Genomic DNA, 14,039 nt, shown 5'->3' with positions numbered 1-14,039 from the left:
GCATACAGAACTGGGGTACAGGCCAGAGGCTCAGGGCGGTGAGAGGCTTCACCAGAGACAGAGTGGAGAACAGAATAGGCAGATGGATGAAGTCCACTGCTGAGGGGAGCAGTGGGCGGTCAGGAGAGGTCTGCCACACCATGTGGTCACCTCCAGGGCAGGCGGCAATCGAACTCATGCGGAAGTGGCTTTAGCTTCTTAGTGCTGTGCTTTAATCCGCTGCGCCACTAGGGAGGGCCCAAGTCAGTCTCTTTTTACTGCCACTGTTGGGTAATGTCTCCTTCACCGATCTCTGATATTTACATTTCGGTTTCTAATTTAAAAAAAATCAACTCACCTAAAGCAACACACGGGATAAATAATAAAACTCCTGAATCTTAGATAACACCCTTTCTTTATATCAGATCCCTATAAAAAATACTTAAAAGAGCAAAATGTTTTAGATTTAAACTTAGAATTAGATAGGCCCTTCCCTGTGTCCACAATTTTAGAGGGGGACAAGGGGAAAGGAAGTGAGAAAGATACAAGGAAAGGCAGATTGAAGAGTTAATAACAAGTCTTTTGTTTCTTTTATGTTTCCAAGTTTAGGCGTTTGAGTTCTTGTGATGTAGGCAAAACACCAGGCAGTAGTTCTGTCCAGTCCTCTGCTGTCTCCCTCTCAGAGGGAATTTCCAATCCTACTCCTAAACTGAGTTTTCCTGGGTCAGTAATTAATAGTCCTACACCCAAGTAAAGACAGCTAAGGTAAAGTTTTGTTTTTTGTTTTTTGTTTTTTTTTTTATGCAGAAGACAAAGACATAGGTGACAAGTAGGAGAGGAAGGCAGATGAGATGGGGGAGAACTCATGCTCTTCCCTTCCAACCTGTCAAGTAGCAGGGTGTACAAGGTAGTGGGATACCTGCATTTTAATTTTAATACTTTATCTATCATGCAATGTCACCAGTAATTGGGGTTCTGAAAGCATCAGCACCTCTTCTGCTAGGAGAGGGGGAAATTGCTTCAAGAAAGGAACAAAATATCAATTAGTTATTTGAAAAAAAAAAAAAAAAAAACCCAAAAACTAGAACTTCCTCTAACAACCAAAGACTATAATGGGGAGAGGCGGGTGGCTGACATGGCCCTCAGATTCCATTACGGAGGAGGGCACCAGTGCCCACTTACACAGAACAGTCCCTACTTACTCATAGCAGTTTTCCACTCTTAAAAGTGTTGGTTTTCAATGACATTTTAATGTCATAAAATTTTAGGGTTTCTCTGCTGACAGAGAGGAAACCCAGTCAAGAGTTTCAGACACGCTCACCAATGAGATGCCCCTGCTGACACTGGTTCTGAAGGCCAGTTCTACCCTCAGCCGTGGGATATCTGCTGTGTATGAGTGTGAATATGAACACATGCACTGCAGCACTGTGCAGAAAGCAAAGGGACTCTGATAGGAGGAGGAAAGACCTAAGCGGGCAGCTTCCCCAGTCCAAAAGTGACCACTTGCTTTTCACTCATTTATTCAACCATTATTTTATGGCTCAATACAGAGGTTATGCAAATTAAGCAGGTGATGGAATAATCACAGCCCCACCTGTAATTCCTTAATTCTTCCATGCTACTTAGGCTGCAGCAATGGGTCAGGCCTGTGACGGGGAGTCTACAAATAGAGGGGTTCAGCTTCAAAAGTATCCTAGGGAAGTTGCACCCTCAAGAAAAGGCAGTTAGTCAGATCCACACATCATGGACAATTCTTGTCAAGAAAGCTCTTCAGAAGAAGCCCCCGATATCCTGTCATACGGAAAGAGCTTCTTTTGAGGATAAAGGGCCTTGTTATCATCATCAGGAATGAAACGACTGATGTGCAAACTTGGGAACTGAAATACATTTTGATAATGCGCTGGAATGCAGAAGGACACATTACAGGGCAGTGCAGGCACGAGGACAACAGTGCTCAGAGTCCAGAAAAGGCAAAGACAAGAGTAGGAATGAGCAGTGTTGGCCTGTGCTGTCCAAGAAGACATGAGCCCAGCTGGCATGCTGAGAATGCTGGCGAGAAAGAGGCCTGTTGCGATGGCAGGGTCCCTGCTCCAAAGGCCCTGTCTTTCAGTGACATTGTTGATTCCACACCTACCTTGACTCCAAATTCCTTGAGAATCAGAATTTGAGACAAGAGTAGGAATGAGCAGTGTTGGCCTGTGCTGTCCAAGAAGACATGAGCCCAGCTGGCATGCTGAGAATGCTGGCGAGAAAGAGGCCTGTTGCGATGGCAGGGTCCCTGCTCCAAAGGCCCTGTCTTTCAGTGACATTGTTGATTCCACACCTACCTTGACTCCAAATTCCTTGAGAATCAGAATTTGAGATAAATCTGAATCGGAGATAAGCAGTAGATATTACTTTAGTATTTAATGTTATTATTTTAGTATTTAATCCCATGCAGTATATGGGACATACTTAAACTCCCCTTTTTTGGCTATTGTTTACCTGCAATTCAAATTTGTGTTTTCTGTATTTTTATTCTGAGGCATGACTTTTATGCTTGGATGTCCTCCTCTGAACCCAGAAGAATATCTTGTACATACAGATGCTCAATAGATAGTGCTTTAATTTGCTTGAACTAGGAAAAACTGCTTCTAGAAAGCACTGAGAAACTGGTCTATGAGTGTCTGAAAAGCAGTAAGTCATAATCATGTGTTCATCCATTCAGGAAATACTGATGAGCTACTCACTATATATAAGGAGTTCTGCCTTTGAGAGGTTTTGAGTACTACAGCTTGGTTAGTCTGATTTTCTAGCTTGTCTAGATGGTACTTTAAAGGTTTCCTTTTCATCAGTCCATCAAGGCATCAGATATTCTCATAAAGAGGAAGTTGTGGTGAGCAGGAGTGGGCAGAATGGTGGTGAGACTTGTGGGAGGGGACATGCCTCTTCAGAGGATGGAGACAGGATGGGATTCTGCATTTCACAGAAATACTCACCTTTGACAGCTTGCTGGACATAGGCTGTCGTCCCATCACTGAGGGTCACCGTCTGCAGCCCCAAGCTCTCCATTGCAAACTGTTGCTCGTGCACTCAGACATGAAGTTGGTTTTTGGCCAGCACTGAGAGCCACAGCTGAGGTGAGAGGCTTGCTTCTGGGTCACAAATCTGAGAACATGGACAGTGTCACACATTATGAGTTGCACAGCTTCCTCCTGCTGCAAGGACACACAGGGAAAGAGTGAATGAGGCCAGCTGAGAAGAAAAAGAGATGAATTCTTTAAAGTAAAGAACTACTGTGGTTTTTATGAAGAGGATTCAAAATACACAGACCTAGAGTTCTAAAAGTTAAGCATATGAGAGGAGCATGTCAGCCAATTTGGTTGTAAGATAAGATAACAATATCATTTTAAAATAAATGTGCTCCCCTTGGAAAGGAGGCCTGTCGAGAGTGGACAGCAGATGACACACTGGCTACTGACGCTCTGTCCATTCCAACGCCTGCCTGCCTTGTGAACAGTGAACTTCCCACAGGCATCATAGGTGGAACTCACAACGTGCCTCCCAGAACTGTCCCACTTCCAGTATCCCCTGTCCTAGGGATGACACTTCCAGCCACCTAGAATTGCTAGGGTTATGCTTGATTCCTTCTTTTCCCTCAGAAGTGTAGGTGCCAACTTCAGGTATGAATTCATCTCTAGATCACAGTTATGTGCCTCCTAATGCCTGCCTTTTCTTGCTCATTTTCCAACATTTTGTAGGGTGACTTAAAATATATATAAACCTAAATCTACCACTTCCTTGATTAAAACTTCGAGGCCGCCTACTGCCCTTAGCATCCACCTAGCAGGCAAGGCTGAGTCCCGGTATAAGGTCTGCAGCCCTGGGCACCACCTCTTCCTCGCACTTGCTCCTCCATGGAGTTACCTACTTCAGTACCTGTCACTACCTAGCTCCCATTTGGGCGCGGATCTGGTTTCTCTAGTCTAGTTCACTAGGGGCTCTCCCCAAATCCTGTGGAATCACTCACCAGGCTCTTTAGTGTGAGGAGTTACGTGGACCATCCTGCTGGCAGGATCTCTGCATGGACTGTGGGGCCCACGCAGCCCACGCCTACACTGGCGAAGCCTCTGCTCTTGGCTCATTGGTAAAGATTCTCTTTGCCTCCATCCACAAAATTCTCCTGAATTAAGTGTAGACAGCCTACTTGATTCTTACTACCTGGTAGCTGGTCTCAATCAGTGTGGCCAAAACTCAGGACACCTGAGAGAAGGATATTTGTACATCACACACAAGTCCTGTTGCTTAAACCAGACGCTGCCAGCTGGGACTTTGTCGACCCCAAAGGTAGAGTGAATTAATGCCTTAATCTGACTAAAGCTGCTTTGTGACATGTTCTACTTTGTGACAGCTCCCTTAGAATTAATCACTCATGCACTCCTCTACCCATAAACATTTACCAACTGTGTTAAGCTCTGGGGATAGCAATACTATTACCGTTAAGAATGAACATCGCTGTGGTGTTCAACATGTATGAGGAATTTCACATAGTTCAGTCACTTAATTCTCACAACAATCTGATAGTTAAAAAAACTGCCCTCATCTTACAATTGAGGGAGCTGAAGTCTAAGACATTCACCTGCTCAAGGCTGTATAGCATGTGGAAGAGGAGGATTTGAACTTGGGTCATCTGGCTCCAGAGTGTATGCTCTTAAGTGCTCTGCTGTGCCACAGAGTGCACAGGCTTTTAGCTGGGATTTATGAACCCTGAAGCTACCTGAAAATCCTTTTATGGTGTGTACACACTCCTGAACAGTCTTGTGTTGAGACTGTCATCGGAGCCTTACAGGGACTAAAGATGAAGAGCCACTGGTATCGGGGGAAATTCTGACATCTGACCCATTTCTCTACTGAGATCCTGATGGTGACATCGACCTTGCCCAGAGCCCTGGTAACCCCCACATGGTCTCTGTTTCATGAAAGTTCCAGTTCTTGTCTCTTCTGGTTTACTCCAGGACCCTCAACTATCATGCTCTTAATTAGGAAGAAAGATTATTTTGGTAACTTGTTTTTGTATAATAGCACTGGGTCAGAACTAAGGACACACATGAGAAACCTATGTCTGACAACAAAGCAGGCTGTTGGTGGAAAAGGGCTTACAAAATGGCCTCAAATCCTTATGGCTGGGCCCTGTGGCTCCTGCCAGCGATGGCTCTTCTGGGTTCACCCCATGTGCTCTATTCAAACTTCTGAGAAGATAATCAGTGGTGTGGTTAAGAACACAGACTTCAGTCAGACAGTTTAGGTCCTAATCCTAAAAGTTGTGTAGATTTGGGAAAGTAACTCTGAGCCTGTGATGCCACTTCTAAAAATGGGGGAAACACTGGGCCCTCTTCATATGTTGCTGTACGGATTAAATAAGGTGACATGTGTCGGCATTTAGCACTGTGCTAGCACATAGAAGTACTGGCTCTGAGGAAGAGGGAATGGAAGAGGAACCTAAAGGGAAATGCTTTTGAAATAATGGGTATTTTTAAAGTATAGCCAAGAGCAGTGATCACAGCACTGGAATTGAAGTCTGCAGAAATAGCTTTACCACCTTGGTCTGCCTGTATAATCTGTAAAATGAACCACCTGCCCAGATCACCCTAAGATCCTTTCCATTACTCAGGTTAATTATATTTGTTCCCACTACTGCCCCGCCCCCCGCCCCACCACCATGGCCTTTAATGTGTGCCAGTCGCTATTCAAAGCACTTTATTTATATTAGCTTTTTTAATCTTAAAAGTAACCCAATGCGGAGGTAGGTACCTTATTCCTATACGGAGATGAGGCAGATGAGGCTTAGCGGTAGAGGCATTTGTCCAAGGTCCTACCACTAGCAAGTACTGGACCCATGATTCAGAGCCAGGCTGGTGGGCCCAGAATCCATTTCTCTCACTATCTGGTGCATGTCTTCCTTTGTTAATCCACTGTGACACACTCAAAACATTTGAATCTACATTACAACTTATTTACTTAAAATATGAAACACTTCATGAATTTGCATGTCATCCTTAGGCAGGGGGCATGCTAACCTTCTTTGCGGTTCCAACTTTAGCACATGTGCTGCTGAAGCTAGCACTTGAAATCCAGTCCTTGACAATGGAGAGGGAATAGTTGGTAGCACATCCCCCAAAATAACACTTCTTAAACTCAAGGAAAATAAATCTCTTCTCCTTTATATGTTCTTATGTCCAGGAAAAATAATGCCAACATTCAAATTTCCTCCTTAAGCATTATACTATGAGCCTTTAAAACAGAGACCATTCTGGTTCTCTGACCTTTCCCGATTTCTGAAGCTGCTTTCTGACGGAGCCTGCATCTGAGACGGAGAGGACACTTCATGGCTCCTAGGAATGCACAAGCGTCTGGCTTGCCATTTTTCTCCCTCTGCTTTTATTAAATGATGGTTTACTCTAAAAACTCCTGTGCTAGCACTAAACTAAAAACAGACACTAGCAGAGCCAAACAGAGGCTTGTCACTGTCTCCAGATGGCTGTGTCTGAGCAGTTTTGTCTGCACTTGACATTTCAGAATGATAAAACAAATCTGAGAGATTTCCTCCTCCGGGAAAGGGTAGCGGGTGCAGGGAGAAGAAAGGGGGAGCATCTGGTATGTTTCCCTTAGAGGTACAAGGTTTACCAGTTTCCCAATGACCTAAGGTGGGTACAGGGGACAGACTCAGGAGGGTAATGCTCAGAAGGTAATGACCAAAAAGGAGCACTCCTGACTCTCAGAGGCAAATCCAGTTTCTGTTGCTTTTGCAAATGAACTTAACCTATTGTTGGCTGACATAGGAAATAGGCCCTGTGGCTCTGTAATATTTGAATATTTTTTAATGCAAAAATATAAATAAAAAATTTGGGGGCGAGATAACACATTTAGAAAGACTATAGACACTTTGGATCTTTAGTGTTTTTCTATAAGTAAGACGCTTAAATTGCCTTTTCAAAGCAGAAAATTAAGGTTGGAAAAGGCAGGAAACTATAAAGCAGCCACATATTTGTGTTTCTCTTTGTCACGGCTGTGATCTAATCAGACCCACACCCAAGCTGGGCTTTGCCTTGACTCCAGGCACCTGTTCGCTATGCCATGCCAACCTGGACTCCTGGCTATTCGGAATGGGGCTTTTTATACTCGGCCTCTGCTAACCCGGAGGGGAACTGTATTTAGAAGACCAAGCAAAACAAAACATTTCCTTGGGAAGAGACAAATGTTGAACTTTGACTGGAAAAAGAAAATGACTTAATTTTCACTCAGAAAAATCCTTACTAAAAAACAGAAAAATTGACCGAGGACAAAGAGGCAGGCTGGTAGGAATGAAGGCTGAGGGAGTTAAGTGGCAAACAAATCAGAACCAGATTTGGAAGAGCTGTAGTAAATGATTCACTATTTGTTTTTATAGAAAAAGACTTCAATGCACACTTTAAAAAACCTCTAGTGAAACAGATTTGATTCTGTGGGTTTCAAACACTAACGAGAAAACAGGAAATTAATAACAGAAACTTGCATTAACACAACACACATTTAAAACATCAGCGAAACATTTCTTTGCAAAAGGCACAATGATGTTAAAAGTCCAAATCACATTTTAGTATGGTTCCTATTTGGCTACTACAATTCTATAGATTTGAATTAGTCACAGAAAAGGAGGTAATTAGGCAAGGTGGATTATTTTCATTTCCAAAAGGGCAATGACAATGTAGGCGCTGTTACTCCAAAATTGAATTTAGTTAAACTAAAATAAGTAACTTAAGAATCTAATTTTCAGCCATACATTTAAGTGAATTTAACACCTTTATAAACACTAAACAGTTTCAAACCCACCTTTAGTCCATGGAAATAAAAGTCTAGAACAAAGGCATTTTGGAAGGGTTACCCTAAGAATATGTCACTATCAAATCACATATAAGCAAACTAGAATAGACATGCTGAAGTTATATCTGAATTGTTTCTAGAATGCAAGCCTGGAATCATCAATGGTTTGAGAAGAACTATTTGAAAATAAAACATTCTGTCAGCATTGGGAGGATCTGGATTGTCATTTTTTTTTTTTTAAATCATGCTATTTAAAATATTATCCTGAGTCCAAAAAGTTGTATGTATTTCTTCAAAATGGAACAGTGTCCAAATCTGAGTTAGAAATACTCAGTTTGAACTTTTTTAAAATTTTTAAAAAAGATTTATTTATTTGTGCATACAGAACTGGGATACAGGCCAGAGGCTCAGGGGCAGCGAGAGGCTTCACCGGAGACAGAGTGGGGAGCAGAACAGGCAGATCGATGAAGTACACTGCTGAGGGGAACAGCGGGAGGGTCAGGAGAGGTCTGCCACGCCATGTGGTCACCTCCGGGGCCGGCGGGAATCGAATTCATGCTGAAGTGGCTTTTAGCTTCTTAGTGCTGTGCTTTAACCGGCTGCGCCACCAGGGAGGGCCTCAGTTTGAACTTTTGAGGCAAAAGAAAATGAAGTCAAAAGAAGAGTTGGTTTAAAAAACAACAACCAACACTAGGGGAAAGTATCAAAGAAATAAATGATAAAATATTAAAAACATGCAATTAAACTGTACATGTAAATGTAAGAAAATGATGGTAAATGCTATATGTACTTTACAGCAATAAAACAATTGGAGTTGGGGGGATGTTTGCAGATACATACACACCTTCGAGAATAACAGATTCCCATTGGTGAAATAAGGGTACAACATGACCTCACAAGCAAAAAATATTAATAGTGAAAATTGAAAAAAATACACAAATAATTACTCACTAGTAATTAAAAAAGAATCATGATACTATATTAAACTACCAAGAATCAAAGAAGAGTATTAACTTACAAGAGGCAATATTATGAGATACCACTCTATACCCCTATTAGAATGGCCAAATTCCAAAACACTGACAATACCAAATGCTGACAAGAATGTGGAGCAGCAGGAACTCTCACCCATCACTGGTGGGAGTACGAAACGGAACAACAAAGTGGTACTCCGGAAGGCAACTTAGAAAATTTCTTATGAAGCTTAATATATTCTCACCACATAATCCAGCAGTCCTATTTCTAGGTATTTACCCAAGTAAGCTGAAAACTTATATCCACAGAAAAACCTATACATGAATATTTATTGCAGCTTTATTTATAACTGCCCCAAACTAGCAGCAACCAAGAGGCCCTTTAAAAAAATCCATGTAATAAAATATTATTCAGTGATAAAAAGAAATGAGCTATTAGGTCACAAAGCTATGAAGACACTTTGTAAATACTTAAATTTTGCTGAAAGAAAGCAGTCAATCTGAAAAATCTACATACAGTATGAAATTCTGGAAAAAGCAAAGCTATAAAAATATCAGTGGTTGCCCTCCCTAGTGGCACAGCGGGTTAAAGCACTGCACTGAGAAACTAAAGACACTTCTGCATGAGTTCGATCCCTGCCTGCCCTGGAGGCCACATGGCGCGGCAGACCTCTCCTGACCCGCCCGCTGCTCCCCTCAGCAGTGTACTTCATAGATCTGCCTGTTCTGCTCCCCACTCTGTCTCTGGTGAAGCCTCTCACAGCCCCTGAGCCTCTGGCCCTGTATCCCAGTTCTGTATGTACAAATAAAATAAAATCTTTTAAAAAAAAAAATCTGTGGTTACCAAAGGAGAGAGGGGAAGGAAGGAAAATGAATAGGTAGTGCACAGGGCATTTTCAGAGCAATGAACCAATAGGTAACGGTGGATACCTGACATGATGCATTTGTCAAACCCAATACCCCTGGTGCCACAGAAAGAGGGAATCTTAATGAAAACTATGTGTTTTAGTTAGTAACAGTGCATCAAGTCGGTTCTTGACTGTGGTAAATATACCATACCAATGCAAGATGTTACTAGGGAGAACTGGGAGATAAAGGCAGGGAAATGCTTTATACTCCCTGCTCATTTTTTCTGTAAATTCAAAGATACTCTAAGAAATAATATAGTAATTAAAAAAAAGAAAGAATACAACTATTGATGTTGGCAAGCTCAAGAAGCAGTCACAAGTGAGCACTACCCATAGCAATGGTAGTTGCTCTAGGCTCTCTCCAGAGAACAATCTGTAGATGCTTAACCACACTGGGAAAGGAGCAGGGTATGAGGTCTAATAACTGCATCTTCACAATTTATCCCACAAGAAGAATGCACAGAAACATGAGCTACTTGCACAAGGGTGCTTGCTTAAACATTTTAGACAGGAACTGTGAAGATCATCCAGATTAATGGAGGTTTAACAAATTAACACAAAGTAGAAAAAGGTATGCAGCTGGACATTCATCCAGTTCCAGTTTACAAGGAACTCTAACTCCGAATGAGATGAGGGTTAAGAGACCAAAAAGAAATGGAACAGTTGTGCTAACAGAGGTATAATTTTTAAAAAGTTGCTGATGTAGTATATACAGATGTTGGTTTATAATGATATACCCCTGAGAAATGGTGCTATAACACAGAAGAACTTCAGTAAAAAGTTGTAAGAAAAAAGGAAGTTGCTGAAATGAAGAGATAATGATATTTCTGAGGGGCAGTTCCACAGTGGGTGTTATCTCCCTTTGTTTGGCTGACAGTCCTTCCCTCTGGATTTTTCTTCATTCTCCCCAGTCTTCCTATCCTCTCTGCACCTCATTCCTCCTAAGCCCTACAGAGAAAGCCTGCTTTTCCTCTGTTAGTTCCTGCCAGTTTAGGTACTGATGTAGGAAACTTAGTTTCCTTCCTTTTTTCTAACCACAACTGGCCTACTTACTTCTGTATATAATTTTAAATGCAGTGTTCTTGAAACCAGGCTGTCTTGTGGAATAGTGTCTGGGTGGGACCCCGTGATTCAGTCTCCTGCATTGATCTTTAGTTAATCTATATATTCTTAACTCAAAACAGACCTCGGGAAGCTGTTGGAAAATAAACACAGCTTTTCATTGCTGTATGGACAAGGCCTATGAAGGACAATTTGGCAGTATGAATCAGAATCACAAACGTACTTAAAGTCTGACACAGTGATTTCATGTCTAGTATACAGCTAGACACACACGTATGAATAATTGCAAATGTCCAAAGTTGTTTATGGCAACTGATGGAGTAGCAACAACAACAACAAAAAACTAGAAACAGCGTTAAGTTCCTATCAAGGTAGAAGTTCCATATTATGTAGAAATAAACAAAAATGTCCCTTACAAAATGACCTGGAAAGATCTCCACGACACACTACAGAAAAGTGGCAAGGTATAAATCAGGGCCTTTTGTGTACATACAACGTGCCACCGTGGCAAGACAGTTAAGAAATTACTAACCATGGTTGTCTGTGGAAGAATAACCAAGTGACCAGGGCGTGGTGACAGAAGGATGTCTTTTCTCCCTGTATACTTTATACTTAAAAATAGTATTAAGTATTTAGTAGGTAAAATAAATAAAAATAAACGAATAAAAAGAGAATGCCTAAAAGCATTCTTCATATTTCTTTTGTTAGGCTCTAGAAATATGACCCTTTGTTCAGGAGGCATGGCTAGTCCAATGCTGATAGGTGAGATTCCAAGATTTCCTACGAGTCTGTGGCAAAATCACAGCTGAAAACTTAGTTCCATCGTTCATGGATTCCACCCTGGAGTATCCTATGTAAAGTTGTATAACCTTAGCATCAGACAACAGCACATCTATACAGGACCTGAGGACACGCTGGCTCCAAACTGTCCCTGTCTGACCATGACAGTGGATCCAGCTGCAGTGGTGATAAAGCAGGGGCTGCCTTTCCCTTCACTGTTTCTGTGGCCTTGGGACAGCACATTCCCGGTTGAGAGGATGATCTCTGACAGGCAGAACTTTGGGTTCAGATACCCCTGGCACAACCCTTCACATCTAAAGCTTCAGGTCAGTTCTACAATCTCAAGAAGTTCCCTAGTTTCTCGATTCTTCTCTTCACTGCATGGCGTTCATACATACTCTTATCATCTGTCCCACAGCAGCAGGGACTTCCAACAAATAAAGAGTTACGCACTGAAAACAGAATGAAGCTGACAAATTATATCCAGGCTTCTCAGGGTTCAATCATTTACGGAAGGGAAGCTCTGGCCAAATGTTAACCTGGCAGCACTAAAAGCAGCACTCTGGCTTCCAGTTGGTGACCTGTAATGAGATTTTAAATGTCAAAGCTAACATTGCAATCTTTCTGATTCTGAAGTCCAAGTGACGGGTCTCAGTGGGTCCCATACTCTACCAACAAAACAGATGACTGAATAGAACTTGTGACACTCCCACATGGACACTCACATTTCTTGCTCCTGACAGCTGCATGGGGAAGAGCCACAGGAGTTTAATTTGTCAGCTTAAGGCACCCAGTTAAAGACAATGGCTTCAGCTGCACTTGGATTTGTATTAGTTTCTTTTCACTCATCAGGACAAAATTTCTCCATTCCCTTACGTGAAGGATTCTAAACTAATTTTGTGAGTTACCTGTCAATGAAGATGGGCTCTTTCACTCTTGTTAGCTAGTCAGATTCTCCTCACAATATAAGCACTGACATCTAAAGGACACAAGGGACTCTGCTTCCAGATGAGTGAAGCAATTACATTGCCACGAGCTCTGTTTTCTTAAACGTGACTTTAAGGGAGGAGTAACACTCCTGCTTCTGTTATACCGATTATAATGTAAGTTCTGGGAGAACATGTGTTTCAGCTTAATCCGCACCTAACAAAGAATGTGCACACAGACACTAAGTGGATACCGCTACTAGGTCACACAAGTGACTGAACTCTGGAGCTGGAATTTGAATCCTCAATTAGTTTCACTTGCTGCGAATTCCATCTAACTGCCATTCCCGAGACTGGACTGGAAACCCATCTCTACATAGAACCATGAGCTCCATAAAGTTCCTAGACGAGGAATAAATGCCAGTGAAGGCAGAAGGGAGGGAAGAAACTGATTTCTACCAGTCCTTCTGTTCCCCAGCTCTGGCCAGGCTGGCCACTTTTACTCACTTGGAATACAACCTTGTCCTGTCTCGACATCCATGTTCACTGTTTTCTCTCAAATTCATAGCAAGAACAAGTCACACCAGACCATTAACAGTGAAGCTAATGACACGGCAGCCTCACTGCAGTGCCCTGCAGGGACACAGAGGATTCCTCTAGTCAGATCCTGTGTCCAGCAGGGCACCCGCACATGGCAGCCTTTTGCAGGTATTACTTTAGCAAAGGAAGGAGAACAAACACAGCTACCCCATGTGGGCTGTGCAGTTTCTAAAATACTCTCAGATATCTACATATATTAATCTTGTTTACCTAAGCACTTAATTCATCATTGTCACAATGAAGAGGGCCGTGAAGTCAGCCATGAAGAGAGGCCAGAGTTGCTGGAGGAGTCCCAAAGGATCACACACAGCCAGGCCTCATACTCGAGCCACCAGCATTCTTCCCATCATCCTCTGTTGTCTCTTGAGCAGTAAGTGTTCTTTCAGTTCCCAGGAAAGCAGAAATTGAACACGTCTAACTGACTTGTATATTTAACTACTGACTCAACAACTCCCATGTCCAAAAAAAATCTCAAGCCTGGCATATTCAAAAGTGGATTCCTTATCTTCCTCTTTCACAATCTAACCTTCCTCCAGACTTCCCCATTTCAGTGAAAAAAAAAAGAGACCCAAACAAACCCATCCTTCAGTTGCACATGCCAGAAAAAGAGGGAGCCGTCCTAAACTTCTCTATTTCTTTGGCATACCACGTCCAAAATTCACTAGCGAATCTTGTCAGCTACTTTTTTAAAGTATTAAGAATATAGGCCCTCCCTGGTGGCGCAGCGGGAGAAGCTAAAGCCACTTCCGCATGAGCTCAATTCCCGCCTGCCCTGGAAGTGACCACATGGCACGGCAGACCTCTCCTGACCTGCCCGCTGCTCCCCTCAGCAGTGTACTTTGTCGATCTGCCTGTTCTGCACCCCACTCTGTCTCTGCTGAATCCTCTCACCCTCTGCATCTCTGGCCTGTACCCCAGTTCTGTATGAATAAATAAATCTTAAAAAAAAAAAAAAAGAATATAACTACTTC

General features: G+C 42.4%; 1 protein-coding gene across 7 annotated transcripts in view; it reads right to left on the bottom strand.

Moving 5' to 3' along the window:
- The window catches only part of ZNF76 (zinc finger protein 76), a 31,961-nt gene that overhangs the window by 12,474 nt on the left and 5,448 nt on the right, over positions 1 to 14,039 (bottom strand). For 5 of the 7 annotated variants that reach the window (XR_001145275.1, XM_004673413.2, XM_012722778.1 and 2 more), the window contains exon 2: positions 2,958 to 3,126. Coding sequence is in view for 6 of the 7 variants with exons in the window: in XM_004673413.2 (XP_004673470.1) it covers positions 2,958 to 3,030 (73 nt within the window). In the remaining variant the exon portion in view is untranslated. Of the gene's footprint in view, positions 1 to 2,957; positions 3,177 to 14,039 lie in introns of all 7 variants that reach the window. The other 2 variants (XM_012722786.1, XM_012722787.1) reach the window with 1 other exon arrangement.

Source organism: Condylura cristata, unplaced genomic scaffold, assembly GCF_000260355.1.
Source record: "Condylura cristata isolate star-nosed mole 26May11 unplaced genomic scaffold, ConCri1.0 scaffold00001, whole genome shotgun sequence".
In the NCBI taxonomy this organism is placed as follows: domain Eukaryota; kingdom Metazoa; phylum Chordata; class Mammalia; order Eulipotyphla; family Talpidae; genus Condylura; species Condylura cristata.
The sequence above is the reverse complement of the archived record's forward strand: the minus strand, read 5'-3'. Positions and strand labels throughout refer to the sequence as shown.